Source organism: Schistocerca nitens, chromosome 1 (genome assembly GCF_023898315.1).
Source record: "Schistocerca nitens isolate TAMUIC-IGC-003100 chromosome 1, iqSchNite1.1, whole genome shotgun sequence".
Taxonomy (NCBI): Eukaryota; Metazoa; Arthropoda; class Insecta; order Orthoptera; family Acrididae; genus Schistocerca; species Schistocerca nitens.
Genome location: NC_064614.1, coordinates 381,510,905 through 381,527,868, shown reverse-complemented (window position 1 = coordinate 381,527,868; position 16,964 = coordinate 381,510,905). Strand labels below are relative to the sequence as shown.

At 36.7% G+C, this 16,964-nt stretch overlaps 1 protein-coding gene across 1 annotated transcript in view; it reads left to right on the top strand.

The window, feature by feature from the left end:
- Positions 1 to 16,964, top strand: part of LOC126249046 (uncharacterized) — a 131,622-nt gene that overhangs the window by 13,248 nt on the left and 101,410 nt on the right. Inside the window, exon 2 of the mRNA XM_049950676.1 lies at positions 9,585 to 9,743. Within this exon, the coding sequence (XP_049806633.1) occupies positions 9,585 to 9,743 (159 nt within the window). The remainder of the gene's footprint in view (positions 1 to 9,584; positions 9,744 to 16,964) is intronic.

Here is a 16,964-nt window from a genome sequence, read left to right as displayed (position 1 = left end):
GATTATGTGGAAATACTGAAGGATATACAGTGGAAATACTGAAGTTTATGAGTTTTGTCTGGGTAGCTTAGTAAGTGAAAGCAATTTCTTCAAAAACGAGGGTTCATTAAAATCTTGTAAGGCAGTTTTGCCATAGCTTACTCTCCACTCCAGAATGAAAGACTCCTTCTGGAATCTGTTTCTTGTTGCACATGACAAACAGAAATATTTTGCTACTTTATTTTTACTTTCATGATCACAGTGTTTAATGCTGTACCAGCCATATTGTTATTGATTTTCTTCTGTACGTAAACTGGAACAAGAATTTTGAATGTGCTAGACACAGGGCGTTGTCAGTGGTACACATTCTGATTGCACTAGTCTTCCAATATTCCCCATTTCTAGAGCATGCTCAGAAAATTTACCCATAAAGTTTTCTCTGAAGCATTCTGCCACTATGGTACCTGAAACAGATGGGCTACAAAAGTTACTGTCAACAATGTTTGACCCACTGACAATTATCTTCATCCAAAATGTGTCACATTTGAAATTGGCAGTAGCCACTCCAGTTATGGTTTAGTTGTGATAAAATACACTGCCATTATTGGTGTGCAGACATTCACTTCTGTTTCAACCAGCTTTCTTTTCCTACACCTGGATCAGAAAAACAAATTTATTGGCAGCTATTTGTTTACAGGATAGCTGCTGTAGCAAAACCAGTCGGAAAATGAGCTGTCACACCTTCCGTTCTATATACTGTTGTCATATTACTCTGGAACTTGAGGTGCCACTTGCCAATTCTTGCTGTCATCATAACTGTTGAAAAAAAAAATTTGTTTTAAACTTTTTGGCAATGAGACATATTTTAGGCAATAGTATGAGTCAAGTTAGCAGCAAAGTGTTGATAAAGGCGATCAAGTTATTATAATTTAGCAAAATAAATGCTGCCACCAAAATTTTTTATCACTTGCCCAATGATATAAAGTATGTGACAGGTAGCAGAATTAAATTTGGAAACAAGATGAAAAAGTTTGCTCTTGACAACTCCTTCTATTCCACACAAGAATTTCTACTTTTGTAATATGTAAAATTGTCATGGGTAGGAACTTCTCACTCACTTGCAGACATATTTATTATTATTTTACTATTATTGAAACCACTTTGTCCATGGTTAGTATGTAGCCATCTTTTGGTTGTTTAATATGAATGTAAAATGACTCATTTCACATCATTATGATTAATCGCATGAATGACTCCAGGAAAGGGAAACTAACTCAGTATTGCAGGTCAACAGTGAACGTGTGAATTTGTTCAGTCCAGAATTATGCAACTGTTGAGTGGTGTAATGTTAGGGTACATGACTGTAATGGAAAGCAACAACATTGTTCCGTCCGTCTGTTCTGCCATGCTTCAACTATACTTGACTGTTAATCACTTTGTCTTGTGATCCAGATATAGGAATTAATGATACACAGGTATAGTTATCATTAATGAGTGACAGAAATATGCATGCTGATCTTGCCCTGTTTGCCCATCCAGTTAACTAATACCATATTAAAAATGTTCTCTTTCTGACTACAAAGACAAATGCTCTTGTATTCATTTAATTAAGTGATCTAATCATCTCCCCAATTGTGTTGTGCAATTAGTTAGTTACGTGTTCCATTGATCAACAGCATGGAAAAATGTTATGATGTGGAACGTGTCAAATGCACAAGAAATGCGCACAGGAAACAAGGATTTTTACATTATAGTGTTATACCTAAATATTTCTATTATCTATCCCATTCCCTTAAATGGCACAAAATGCATATATCATATCTCCAGATTTATTTACTCATATTCAAGAATTCATCTATGGTATAGAAGGAGTTGTCAAGGAGGTATGATTTCAATTTGTTTTTGAAATTATCACTGCTGTCTGTCAGACATTTTATTTCACCTGGTAATTTATCAAAAAGTTTTATAGCCGCATATTTTACCCATTTCCGTGCCAAAGATAGGTTAAGTAAAGGATACTGTAGGTCTTTCTTTTTTCTGCTATTGTAATCATGAATGTCACTGTCGATTTTAAATTGGTCCATGTTGTTGAGAAAACATTTCATTACTGATTAAATATACTGTGAAGCAGTTGTAAGAATTCCTAACCTTTTTAACAGATGCCTGCAAGATGTGCAACTATGAACCCCACACATTATTCTAACTATTTTCTTTTGAGCAGTGAATACCTTTTGCCTAAGTGTTGAGTTGCTCCGGAATATTATTCCGTATGACATCAGATAGTGGAAGTATGCAAAGTATGTTGGCTTAATAATTTCCACATCCTCAAAATTGGCAATTATTCCGATTTGCAAAAGTTGCTGAACCTAGTGACTTTAGGAGATTGGTGATGGAGTTCATGGAGACATTTTCATAAGCTGAGAAAACAATACACAAACATCATATGGACTGTGCTTGTTGAGTAGCCTTTACTTAAATGTGTATTGTGGGCTCAGGTTGTAGCCTGGGTCTTACATTTCTTAGCTTGATAATGCAAGAACAATAAATAATCTGCGTATGAGATTTGCACAGAATTGTTTGAACCTCTGGATTTAGCCTTCCATCTGGTTTCAGATCGGAGGAATGTTTGGTTTTGGAAACAACTCTGATATTAGTGATTACAGCCCATGAGTAAGATTAGTAGTCTTAAATACTTCAGCCAAACATTTAAAGGAACTGAGGACAGCTTCTGAACGCAGGTGGCATTTTGGTGTTAATGTAAACCACAGTATGCAGCTGCTAGTTGCTGGCAGAGTCAATTTCACAACTAGGATATTGTCCTGTGCTAGAATTACTGGTGAGAGGACACTTGAGATAAAACTGCCCTACCTGGCAGCTATTTTCTGGAATGATTGAGTTAGCCATTAACCATCTAATATTGGAGGTCACAGTAACCAGCATACAAATACTTTGACCTTATCAGGAGTTCCAGGACAACTGACCACTCTCCCGACAAGAAAGGTGCCTTACACTGGGGCGAAGGTGTACTTTCAACTGTTTCTGCAATGTTAAGACCATTGGGGTCTGTAGTTAGCTAATACCTTTCTGCCCAGAAACCCATGAGGGCACCACTAGCCTATTCACCCACGGTTGAAGACAAAATAACAAGGTCATGTGCATTGGAAGGTGCACCACCATCAAAGATACCAGCTGGTGCCACAAGCACATGCCAGAACCATTGTTCTAGACACCCTGTCACCACTGTTGCTGAGGGCTGCAGCAAGAAACCTTTTGACTTTGGTATATAGATGGTGACCTGGAAAAGATAGCCACTCAGACTGGCAACACGAATGTGCATTTCGTGGGAATGTTTCAGCATCACGATCGGCCTCATCTTAATACAGCCGCCAGGCGTAATAACATGAGATGTGGGGGTGCGCTGATGACAGAAGGCATGGGTCACATTTCAGTGGTGTCGGAGTCTATCAGCAGGACGGGTTTCACTAGACATGGCCTGCACCTCAACAGGTACAGGAAGGAGAGGTTGGCAAAGCTTATAGGTGACAGTATAGGTGGGGGTGGTGGGATCACTCATGGGAAAATTCCTGTAGTAGTGGGTGTTAGAGCTGCAACTTTTTTAGATTTAAGTTAGTGATAGGTATTCCTACTTTAGGGAAGTCTCTCTAACAAAGGAACCACTTTCGACAAAGCTTAGGTAACCGAGTAATGAGGGAATTACTATATTTCATCAAAATATACACGGTATTAGAGATAAAGTCAGTGAACTGCTTATAGATGTTGACTCTGAAATTATTGGTATATCTGAGCACTTCTTAAATAAGGAGATAATTCAGAGGCTTCCTTTACCAGGATACAGGTTGGCTGGCAGCTTTTCTAGGAGCTCTTTGCGGTGTGGGGGAGTAGCCATGTATGTGTAAAACGTCATCCCATTTGAGTCAGTTGATGTTTCAAAGTACTGCACTGAAAAGGTGTTCGAATGTTGTGCAGGTGTGGTTAAATTTAGTGAAGCTAAACTTCTTACTGTTGTTATTTATAGATCCCCAGACTCCAATTTCACAACATTTTTGCTAAAGCTAGAGGAGGTTCTTGGTTCACTTTATAGGAAGTACAAAAAGTTAGTTATATTTGGTGACTTCAATATTAATTGTATAAGTGATTGTGCAAAGAAAAGGATGCTGTTAGACCTCCTTAATTCATATAATCTTATGCAAACTGTATTCTTTCCAACGAGAGTGCAAGGGAACAGTAGAACAACCATAGACAACATTTTTGTTCATTCCTCATTACTAGAAGGGCATTCTGTTAGCAAAAAGGTGAATGGCCTTTCAGATCATGATGCGCAAATTTTAACTCTAAAAGTTTTTTTGTGCTGCAACATATGTTAAATATAGTTATCAACTTCTTAGGAAAGCTAATCCAGTTGCTGTAGAACCTTTGTAAACCTTATCAAGGAACAAGAATGGCAAGATGTTTATAGTGCTGATACAGTAGACGATAAATATAATGCTTTCCTCAAGACTTTTCTCGTGCTCTTTGAAAGTTGCTTTCCGTTAAAATGTTCAAAACAGGGTACTAGCACAAACAGGCAGCCTGGGTGGCTGACTAGAGGGATAAGAATATCTTGTAGAACAAAGTGGCAATTATATCAAAACATTAGAAACAGTCAAAATCTAAATGCAGCAGTTCATTACAAACAGTATTGTAAGGTGCTTAAACATTTTATTAGGAAGGCAAAAAGTGTGTGGTATGCAGATAGAATAGCTAAGTCTCAGGATAAAATTAAAACCATATGGTCAGCCGTAAAGGAAGTGGCTGGTCTGCAGAGACAGGTCGAGGGTATAGAATCAGTGCGTAGTGGGAATGTCCATGTTACTGATAAGTTGCATATATGTACAGTTTTTAATAATCACTTTCTGAATATAGCAGGTGAACTAAATAGAAACCTAGTCCCAACAGGGAATCATATAGTGCTCTTAGAAAAAAGTGTTCAAAGACTGTTACCTGAAATGCTCCTCCATGATACTGACAAGAGGGAGATTGAGTTAATAATTAAATCACTAAAGACCAAGAACTCTCATGGATATGACGGGGTATCTAGCAGAATACTGAAGTATTGTTGTACGTATGTTAGCCTAGTACTTAGCCATATCTGTAACTTTTCCTTTAGGAGTGGTCGGTTTCCTGACCAATTAAAGTACTCGGTAGTGAAGCCACTTTATAAAAAGGGAGACAGGGGTAATGTTGACAATTTTAGACCTATTTCTATGCCATCGGTGTTTGCTAAAGTTATCGAGGAGGTTGTATATGCAAGGTTACTGGAGCATTTAGATTCACATAATTTGCTGTCAAATGTACAGTTTGGTTTTAGAAATAGTTTAACAACTGAAAATTCTATATTCTCTTTTCTCTGTGAGGTTTTGGACGGATTAAATAAAAGGTTGAGAACGCTAGGTGTTTTCTTTGATAACGAAGGCTTTTGACTGTGTTGACCACAAAATATTACTGCAAAAGTTGGACTATTATGGAGTAAGGGCAGTATCTTACAGCTGGTTCGCCTCTTACTTTAAGAACAGAATGTAGAAGGTAATTCCAGAATGAGATTTTCACTCTTCAGCGGAGTGTGCACTGATATGAAACTTCCTGGCAGATTAAAACTGTGTGCCCGACCGAGACTCGAACTCGGGACCTTTGCCTTTCGCGGGCAAGTGCTCTACCATCTGAGCTACCGAAGCACGACTCATGCCCGGTCCTCACAGCTTTACTTCTGCCAGTATCTCGTCTCCTACCTTTTTTCAGAAGGTAATTCTCCACAATATTGAGAGTGGTAGTGATGTTCATTCCCAGTGGAGCACTGTTAAGTGGGGCGTTCCCCAAGGGTCGGTGCTGAGGCCACTGCTGTTTCTTATTTATATAAATGATATGCCTTCTAGTATTACAGGTGATTCAAAATTATTTCTGTTTGCTGATGATACCAGGTTAGTAGTGAAGGATCTTGTGTGTAATATCGAAACAGTATCAAATAGTGTAGTTCATGAAATAAGTTCGTGGCTTGTGGAAAATAATTTGATGCTAAATCACAGTAAGACTCAGTTTTTACAGTTTCTAACTCACAATAAAATAAGAACCGATATTTTGATCAGACAGAATGTGCATATTATAAGCGAGACGGAACAGTTCAAGTTCCTAGGTGTTCGGATAGTTAGTAAGCTGTTGTGGAAAGCCCATGTTCAGGATCTTGTTCAGAAACTAAATGCTGCTTTATTTACCATTAGAACAGTATCTGAAATAAGTGACAGTTCAACACGGAAAGTAGTCTACTTCGCATATTTTCATACGCTTATGTCATACGGTATTATTATTATTATTATTATTATTATTATTATTTTGGTAATTCCTCTGATTCGAAAATAGTATTTTTGGCTCAAAAACGGGCTGTTCGAGCTATATGTGGTGTAAGTTCGAAAACCTCTTGTCGACCCATATTCAATAGTCTGGGAATTCTGACATTGCCCTCACAGTATATATTTTCTTTAATGTCGTTTGTTGTTAGCAGTATTAGCTTATTCCCAAGAGTTAGCAGCTTTCACTTAGTTAATACTAGGCAGAAATCAAATCTGCATGTGGACTGCACTTCCTTGACTCTTATACAGAAAGGAGTGCAGTATTCTGCTGCATCCATTTTCAATAAGCTACCACAAGAACTCAAAAATCTTAGCAGTAGCCCAAACGCTTTTAAGTCTAAACTGAAGAGTTTCCTCATGGCTCACTCCTTCTATTCTGTCGAGGCGCTCCTGGAAGAGCTGAAAAATTAAGCAAATTCCAGTGTTACATTGTTGATTTTCTTTATTTAAACTTACGACTTGTCGCCTGAATATGTTTCTTATATTTCATTTTATCTGTTTCTACTATCGTGTTATAATTTCATATATTGACTCGTACCATGACCATGGAGACTTCTCCTTAATTTGGTCCCACAGAACAATAAATAAATAAATAAATAAATAAATAAGAATAAAACTGCTTCAAGTTATTTGAAGGCAATGGCCATTTCTTTTTGATTCTCTTTCAGTATCAGTCTGTGATTAGTTAGTTCTAGTATGTGTGTCTCAGTTTTTAATAGTATCTTACACTGTCTTATGATCCATTCATACTCCTTTGAAAAAAGCTTTGTGTTCTGCCTTACGGCAGGTCTTGTCATGGGGGAAGCCTCATCAGAGAGGTCCACCACATGAGCATCGAGGGAAGTGATTCCAGTGGTGGTTTCCCGTTGCCTTCCACTGATGATGATTAAATGATAATGAGGAGAGCACAACACCCAGTTCCTGAGCGGAGAAAATCTCCGACCCAGTGGGGAATCAAACCCAGGCCCCTTGGCATGACAGACCACCACTTTGACCACTCAGCTATCAGGGCGGACCTTTGAAGCTCATAATTATGGATTTTGTGTTTATATGATGTGTTAGATACCTTTTTAGAAGCCATGTATATTTCAGAGTTCTAAAATTTTAGTTGAGGCTTTCCATTATTGCCTGGTGAAGCAGTCTGTGATTAAAATTCTACTGATAAATATGGATGGCATATAAATATTTATATAGAATAAACAACAAGGCAATACATTCAGGAGGAGCAAGATCCAAATTCCTGTTCAACCTATGGTCAGATTTTTTTATTGTTTTACCTTAAACAGATTGAGGCAAACATAAGTTGTTTCCTATGCCAAGAGAGTGCTGATTTTCTTCTGCATCCAGTTCCCACCTGATGTTGCACAGATAACCAGAAAACATTGGTAACCCAAACTAACTCAGTTACAAAATTACACTTAAAACACATTGTATTTTGTATAACTTGCTTTCAGTTTAATTTAGAGAAATAACAATTTCTTCTGTTTCTGTTTTTCGTACACTTTTATGACATTCTCTCTCTGTTACTGGAGAGTCAAAACAAGGGTAAAGTCGAACAGATATTATCCTCCTTACTTTGATAACTGATCAGTGGAATTCTGTACCTCAGTATGCTTGATAATGGGTTCCTCAATTGTGTCACTACAGAAGGGTCCCCACATGTATCTGAAAATTTAACGGAAAACAATGGAAAAAATACTTCCGAGATGCCCAACAGTGGGTTGGGGGGTCTGCATTGTCATCCATTGGTAAAGTGAGTCACATTCATAATAGAGAATTATAAACAAAAATGTTCTCTCTTCTCATGATAGAATATTTCGGAACTTGTTTCTATTTTTCCAAAAATTGTGGAATTGTGCTTGGACAATCTGCAAGTGGGATGGTCTGCATTCATATAATTGGGCACATGCTGTGTTTATGAAAATAGTGTATTGGTTTTGTAATTTTACCTCAATAGCAGCTGGGTTTATATGACTGCTACTGAAGCAGTGGGAAGTCCTTCTGTGGCTGAATATGGTATGATTGCCCCCACTCATGCACTTCTGGTTCATCATTAGTCACAGAAGTCTTCATTCAGTTAGCGAGGTGCAGCAGCTGTATCAGACTCATTTGTTAAAATATATTCAATACATTACCGGAGATGGGTAGGCTCTCAGGTGTCCACATCCTGCGAGTGCAGTTAGTCACCAGTTGCCAGTCGACACGCACGGTGTGGTGATAATGGTGCATTGGATATGAGAAGTGCAATGGCACAGTCAAAGCAGCAGTACCAGGCTGGTGGCATCGTAAAGTGCTGTGCCAGACTTCAGCTGAGAACTGTTGCAGTGAGAACTGTTGCAGTGGTGGTTAGCTACTGCATGGACACAGAGGCCTGTTTGCTTGGTGTTGTGATGGCTAGCTGGGCACGTATAAATATCACCTTAGCAACTTTTGCTGCTGTTGTTGTAATACTGTCACAATATATGCAGCAGCTAGGGTGCCGGCAGTGTTGTCAGCTGTGAGGAAAGTTAATTTACTAGTGGTTGTACTTTTGCACTTTAACACCTGCCGCCAGTTGATGTGCGTAAAAAATCTGATTTAAATTTGAAAGGCTCCTGTAGTGAAATTAGTGTTCAAAAGGACTATTGGCACAAGCTCATTATAAAGTCTGAAATGTCAGACTGTAAAGTGTGTTAAGTTTTACTTAATATAAATTACGAAAAATAAATGAAATTGAGCATTGTCTGTAAAATGTAGTGCTTAATACAGTTGACAAGCCGTTGCACCACCAGAGCTCTTTTCTTTATTTCTGGTGTTAGTAAAAAGGAAACTATTGATATAAAATTTTTAAATGTTTTAAGAACTAAAGGATGGTGAAAAATATTGTGGAAAAAAGGAAAATAGCTTAAATTTATAAGTGTAAGGAAGTAATGTGCAAACATGCGCACTTGTGTCCTTCTTTCAGATTTGAAGTGAGCATTTAAATGTAATGTTGCCTTTCATACTTAGAAAATTAAATAATTTGTTCTTGCACATTGTCATCTCTGTTCTCCTGACCAGTTAATATAGTTAGAGTAATAATTACTGTATCATTCCAAATGGAATCACTGTATCCTCATCTGATTAAATAATTGTTAAAGCAGTTGTGTATGCTTCTCGTAGAGATATCGTGTTCATGCTGATATGTTTAGAACAGTAAGACTGTAGTACACTTTTATTTTTCAGACAATATTACAGCGACAGCTGGGTATGCATCCATTGATTGTACTGAAGGATATGCAGTTTTCTGTTCTGAAGTCCCTCATAGAATTTATGTATTGTGGAGAGACAAGTGTCACTGAAGATAACCTTGGCCCACTTCTTCAGGCAGCAAAATTTTTCCAGGTATCTGGCATTTGGAAGAAGTGATATTTATTTATATTGATCTTACATTTCACAGAATTGTTAGCTTTAGCATTTAAGAATGCTTCCTCATTTTTGAATATGCTGCACATGTGTACAGTGCTAAATCGTATATCTTCGCCATAAACAAAAAGATTTACATTAAAATTGTCAATTACATCACAGATGATCGTCAGCTTTTGCTGCACTTTCTACATTTCCAGGCCATATCTCCACCAAAGTAAAATTGGTAACGTCAACACTTCAGTAAACAATTAAACTTTTTGCACTTTTTAAACTCTGTGATTGTGAAATCATATCACATGATCTAAGTCACATGGAAATCTATTTCCAGTTGTATCAACACATTTATGAATATCGCTCCAAGGGAAGTAGAGTTATTAACTGATCTAGGTATGTTTCGACCAGTTGAATCAATTGCCATTTATTGCATCACGTGATAAAAAATACAACCTTTGTAGAATAGAAGGGAATCACAAAATCACTTGGAAATGTTAGGAATTACGTAAATACTGGGTTCCAATTTGCAAAATGTTTAAATTTTTATTCCTTAAAAATGGCTTTCTCTTAAGATTGGGATTCATTAAAGCAGGGAGAAATAACTTTAGTGGTGGTACCATCTTCAACTCTCCACATTAGTCCATCATGGGATCTTCATTTGTACATAACTATTACAACCTTCATTAGTTTGTTCCTACATATTGTAGCTATGTCATGGTCTTTCTGTAAGTGTTAAACTGTCACCCTCTCTTCCTTCAGTTACCAAATTGGTGATTTGCTGATGCCTCATCCTATGAACCAGTTGTTTCCTTTAAGGGGCTCCGGAACGCCCTATACTTGCAATGTTAAAATAACGCTTATAAATTACATCTTTCCTCACAAAGTATTTGAGGTAGGAAGTTGAACTTTTTACAGATTATTTATTGGAATATGGGCTACAACTTAACACAGGGATTTTACAAAATTTTAGTTCAGTTATTAAAGATGATTTTTTTTCAATTGTAATGAAAATTCACAACATTTTTTTGCAATTTTTTATTTATATATTCAAAAATATACAGTTTTTTGGAAAAAGGCTGTGTTAAATTATGCAGAAGGTACTGTGTAACATTTACTGGAAGTTTGAAACAAATATGTTTGGAAGATCCTTAGAAAACATGTAATTAGTATGAGAAAATAAAAGTTTTGGGAATCGAGCGACGAAGATTGGATTAACTTTTTAGTGCATTCCAGGTCCATAGGATGGATTATCTTCATCCTCTGCAAACTCCTCCTCCAGCTTCCTCTTGTTCCTCCTCCTGTTTACTCTTGCTTGTATTTCTAGACTCTTTACAGCCCTGTCTGCAGCCCGAAGGCGTTCCTTGTCTAAAGCAAGCATCGCTCGTACCATGTTAGAACCTATCTTCATTCCCATATTTCTAAATACCTTGCACCTTACAATGTTGCCATCATTGAAAGTCGCAACAGCATCATACACACCAAAGTGAAGTGTTTCTATTCCAACAAATACAGTCTTGGGGATTCTCGACCATATAACACTATTTACACGTTCATTGGGGTTTTGAGTTTTTCCGTGAATACACTTTTTCAACAGTTCATGTGCTGCTAAGTCTCTGAAAATAGGTTTTATCACCTCCATTATTGCATGAGGCAGACTATGCTTATGAGTGTACACTTCACCAGTTAGCAATCCTTTGTTATATTTACACCAACTGCCTTCTTCTTTGGGACACAAGCTATGTTGGGGATTTTCATCACCTTTATTGTTTACAGTAATTACACATACCTTTGGCTTTCCAACATTTCTCCTTTTCTTAAAAGCCTTCAGAGGATTTCTAATAACTTTACTTTTACTCATTGTTATACTTCAACAAAACAGAGACTCAAGAAACAGAATTAATTACGAATATTTTCGAGATAACGACAGAGTAAATAAACATGAAACAATCGACAATCACACCAGCGATATATATTGAACCATCACAGGTTAGCCACAACACATGCTTTATCTCACATCACCAAAATGTACCTGATGAACACGGACGTTAATAATAACACCATTTGACAGCAGTTTAACAGCGCCACAGTGGGTCACGCCCATGTAGAACACATTTCAAAAAAAATTTAAAAATAGTTGTAGTCTTCGGAATTGAATAAATTATATATCTATTAAAAGGTAATAGTCTGCAGATTCAGAAAACGCAAAAAAGTAAAAATTGAACTTTTCATGATTTTGAGCCTTTCCGGAGCCCCTTAATCAAGATGTGTCATACATTTCATTTTTCTGCAGTTTGTTTCAGTAACGTCTCAGAAGTTATTCAACTTACAACCTATCATGCAAACCATGAAGTTTTAATTTATTTCCTCTGAACTTTCAAAAATTCTCCATGATTTCCTGTTCTGATCACCCATTGTACAGATTGAATAACATCTGGGATAGGCTATAAACCAGCCTCACTCCCATCTCAACTTTTGCTTCCCTTTCATGTCCATTCACATTTATTTACTACAGTAAGGTTTCTGTAAAAGTTGCAGTCCATGCACTTTATTTGCTACCTTCAAAATTCAAAGAGTGTATTTTAGTCAGTATTGACAAAAGTTGTTCTACATCTACCTATTCTCCCTTTTTTTCAGTTTTATTTTCTAAGATAAGTCGTAGGATAAGTACTTTCTCGCATTTTCATACATTTCTCTGGAACCCAAACTTCTATTTCATGTGATGGATCCTCTCGTTGTAAACATCTTTCTGTAAATACCTTGTGTCAGTATTTTGCAACCATGGCTTCCTAAACTTCTGGTTCAGTAATATTCATACCAGCCCTCTTTGGAAGTTGGAATATTACCTTATCCTTTATGTTTGAGGGTATATAATCTGTAAAGGTTCTTTTAATTACTGCTACCAGTCACAAAATTTGTTAAGTTATGTATTACTTATATATTGTGCGACATGTTTCAAGGGAATACCTCATCATCAGGCTAAATGGCATTACAAAAACAATTTCATAATAAGATCCTACAGATGTTACACAGTCTTTTCATAAATGTTGTGGTTATCCTGTGGAAGAAAAGAAAACCTAGTAAGAGGCAATGTCACTGTGTAAACTGGATTGATGTTTGCATGAAAATGTTTTTTAACACTCACTCACTTTGTTCTTATGGTGTGGCAGCCTCGTAATGAGCTGAGGTGTTTCCATTTCTGTGGCTCTCATGGCTTTCTTGATCACTGTTCACAAATTTTCACAAACGTACCAGTAACTTGGAAAACACGATCACAAAAACAAATCTGTAGTGTAGTGTACAAGATGGTGGTCCAAATACAGCTGGTTTCGATTTGATTATCAATCTGTTGATCTACGTGGTGTCAGATGTTTACATGTCTTCTGCACATCTTGTTATTGTATTACAGGTGTAGGTTGACGAAATACATTACAAATTGAGCACCTGTTACAATATTATTGTACAAATGATGATATAAACTATTTATTTTACATATTTTTAAGCTATTGTTGGGGCTAGAGTGAAACGACTGTGATGTTATGTATATTTTAGTCTAAGGGTACTGTAGTGAAATTGGAAAAGAAATTTGAAGTTTTGAAGTCTGTCATTTCATTCAGGATCTCGTTATCCCCCATGTGGCCATGGATGAATATTTCCATTTCTTCCAAGATGTCCATTTTCCAGCTGTTTTCTAAATTATTTAGTACTTTGAGATCGTTGTCTCTTGGAACATTGTGTCCTGTTTCATTGATATGTTTCAATATAGCTGCTTTATTCGGTTTGCCAAGTCTGAAACAGTCAATGTGTTCTTTAAAGCGGGTTTTAAAATTTCGTCCCGTTTGGCCAATGTAATATTTGGTGCAAAGACTGCATGTAATTCTGTAAATTCCTGATTTGTTCAGTTTCTCTGTGGGATGTGAGATGTCATGTATCAGTTTCCTTTTTAAGTTGTTGTTGGCAAAGGTGAGCCTGATGTCTGTCTGTCTGTCTGTCTTTTTTTTTTTTTTTTTTTTTTTTTTTTTTTTACAGCTTGGCTATTTTGTCTGATATGACACCTAAATATGGTAACATTATATACTTGGGTTTTTGAATGTTGTGTGAGGAAGCTGTGTACCATTGTTTGTTGTTATTTTTAGATGTGTGTTGTAATAGTGTGTGTGTATTTCATGTTCATGATAGCCATTATTGTGTGCAATGTATTTGCATTTCTGTCTCATAGTTGACAACATTAAGTGGGAATTTCTGTGCTCTGTTTAAGAAGGATCTGAATGCAGCTTGTTTATGTGAATTGGGATGTGTGGAAGATTTATTAATGACTGTGTCTGTGTATGTTGGTTTTCTGTGTACATTGATATTTAGGGTTTGGTCTGTTAGTTATTGTCATGTCTTAGAAAATTAATTTTGTTATCTTTCTCATGTTCTATGGTGAACTGGATGTTGTTGTTTAAATTATTATTATAGTCAGAATGGCTTCAAATTCTTATATAATCTGCCTTACATGTCTTGCATGGTTTTGTCATGATTGGTTCTCCCAAGGATGTTAATAATTTCAAAGTAATATTGTCTACTCCAGGTGTTCTTGTATTGATTTATGTCTTTCAGTGCTGTGTGAAATTCCTCTCACAGTATCATATCTCGTGCCTACTTCCTCTTCACTTTCCATAATACTGTTTCCTTTGCCCAGCCTTGCAATATATAACTTCCTTTTTTCAGCTTTCTCTTATTTGCTTAGTGCTGGCGAATTCTAAATATTCCCCACGTTCTCAAATTTGTCCTCCTCATCTTTTTCCTACCATTGAATTCCAGTCACTCAGCATACCTAAATTTTTGTCTCCCGTAAGGCACTGAATAATTTATTTTATCTCATCATACATTCTTTCTGTCCCTGCATCATCTTCTGATTCAGCAAGTACATGCACTAGAACTATTGTAGTGGGTGTTGGTTTTGTGTCTATCTTGGCTACCTATAATGCATCCACTGTACTGTTCATAATCATTAACGCACATTCGTGTTTTTTATTCAGTATTAGACCTACATATGGGTCACACTTGTTCAGTTTTGTGTTGATAACCCTGTACTAACCTAATCAGAAATCCCGTTCCTGCCACTACAGACTCATCATTCCTGAAAAGGGGAAGCATCATTTTCAGCATGTGCTGTGGCAATAGTCTAGATATGGGACAGTCAACCTTTTTTCCCACCACCCACTTTTGCATCTCTTTTAGTAATAAAATGATCTAACACCCACTGCTTTCATAATAATGGCGATCTGTAAGCAGCAAATTAGCTTTACTTGCTTCAATTTATAAAGCAAATTTACAGCAATTAAAGCATATAATAATAAACACTTAACAAATACTTTGTCAAAATTTTACGAAAACCTGTTGCAAATATTTTAAAAACTGCTACCACCTACCATGAAACCTGGAATGTCCACCAGTGGGTGGTAGGGACAAGGTTGAATATCTGTGGTCTAGATGATGTGGGCTTGTAATATTACCAAGTATGGCCTTGTAGTGATGGTTCTGTGAACACTTGAAAGCAAGGGGAAACTGAAATTGTTTTATTTCCAAAGGTCATGGAGTATTTACTACATAGTTTGATAATGAAGATGATGATATCCTTTATGGGAAAATATTAGTGAGGTAAAATAGTCTCCTATTCTGTACTCCTGGTGGATACTGCACAGGAGGATATTGTCATCAGAAAAAAAAACAAATCTGACATTCTACAGGCCAGAGCGTGAAGTAGTAGATCCCATAATGAAATAGGTAGGGTAGAAAATGTGAAGAGGGAAATCAGTATTGTGGGGTGGGGGGGGGGGAGGGATTGAGACGGGGGTTTTGAAGGTTTTCCCTACCAGCGATACAATTGGCACAACAGATATATCAAATATTGCTATCATTGACTCACCAGAGATGGATAGGAGATGAATAGTTCCGTACATTCATGGAGAAGACACAAGGTACATTGTCTTTTTCCTTTGTTTCTTTTTATCAGTGAAGTTCGTCTATCTATCTATATCCGGATCCCACTCCAGCTACTGCCTGGTCTGGGTGCTGTGAAGTTTGTAACCTTTGATAATAGTCAATAATCAAAAGTTTTGAAGGACAGAAGAGCGATCTCTGCTGGTACATCTGTACGTGATCAAGCACCGATTATTATTTCATATTGTACTCTGTCAATTCCTTATTCTGTGGTTAGTCACTCAAGAGGAGAATGTATTCCCATGTAACCTCTATGTTTTAAAATAAAATTCGATGAATAATAAAAGATTTAAAATGGAAAAACTAAAACTCAGTTTCAATGGTTCTCAGGCAGGTGTACTGTCGAATTATTTATTGGATCTTCGGCAGAAATTAAATATCCTTACATTCATATCTGGATACTGGTTCTCTAGCATTCCGCTTTTAGCAAAGAAAACGTTCTCGCGAGCTGATTGTGTTGTGTAATGCCTTGCTCACCCGTTCTCTTTCTTATCTGGAAAGACTTGTGTGATGCCTGTTAGTGACATGTTGCCAGTTTCCTTATGTCCTTTATTGGAAACATTACTTTGTGTTCAGGACCTTGTCAGCATCTGAAGATATAAAATTTTGTATATTTTTACCACCATATATCTCAAAACTGACACCTGTGATTTTTATAATTGTTAACACTACTGAATAAAGTACATCAAAGGCTATTGATAACAAACGTTTTCATTGTGGTTAAGGTATAAAAATTTGCCGTAAATGTTGAGTTTTTCATTGCATTTAAATATAGTTGTGTAGTTCAGTGGTGAATAAAATTAGCATTGCCTAATTCTTTCTCAAAATGTGCTTTAACCAGCATTGCCTCACAGTTGTGTTGCTGGATTGAATTCTACTAAAGAAAGAGTTCCGAATTCCAAGACAGTTGCTCTGCTTTTTTAGTGACTTGAAACTAATTGTTACAGAAGTAGTGAATTTGTGAAATGGAGATACAAGCCTGTCAATTAAATCCGTGCAATATTGAAATTGTTAGCAATTCTATATGTCATTTACCATGTACAAATTCTGTAAAGGTCCCAAAGCTATTAAAGAATTTGGTTTCAAAGGTAATCAGTTGGTAAACTGACAAATGGTGAGGATGCTTAGATATACTTGCAGCAGAAAGTGCTGTTCTCACAAACATGAATGATTGTGTTGTAATCTGTTTGGAAAAAATCATAATGTGAAAATGTCTTA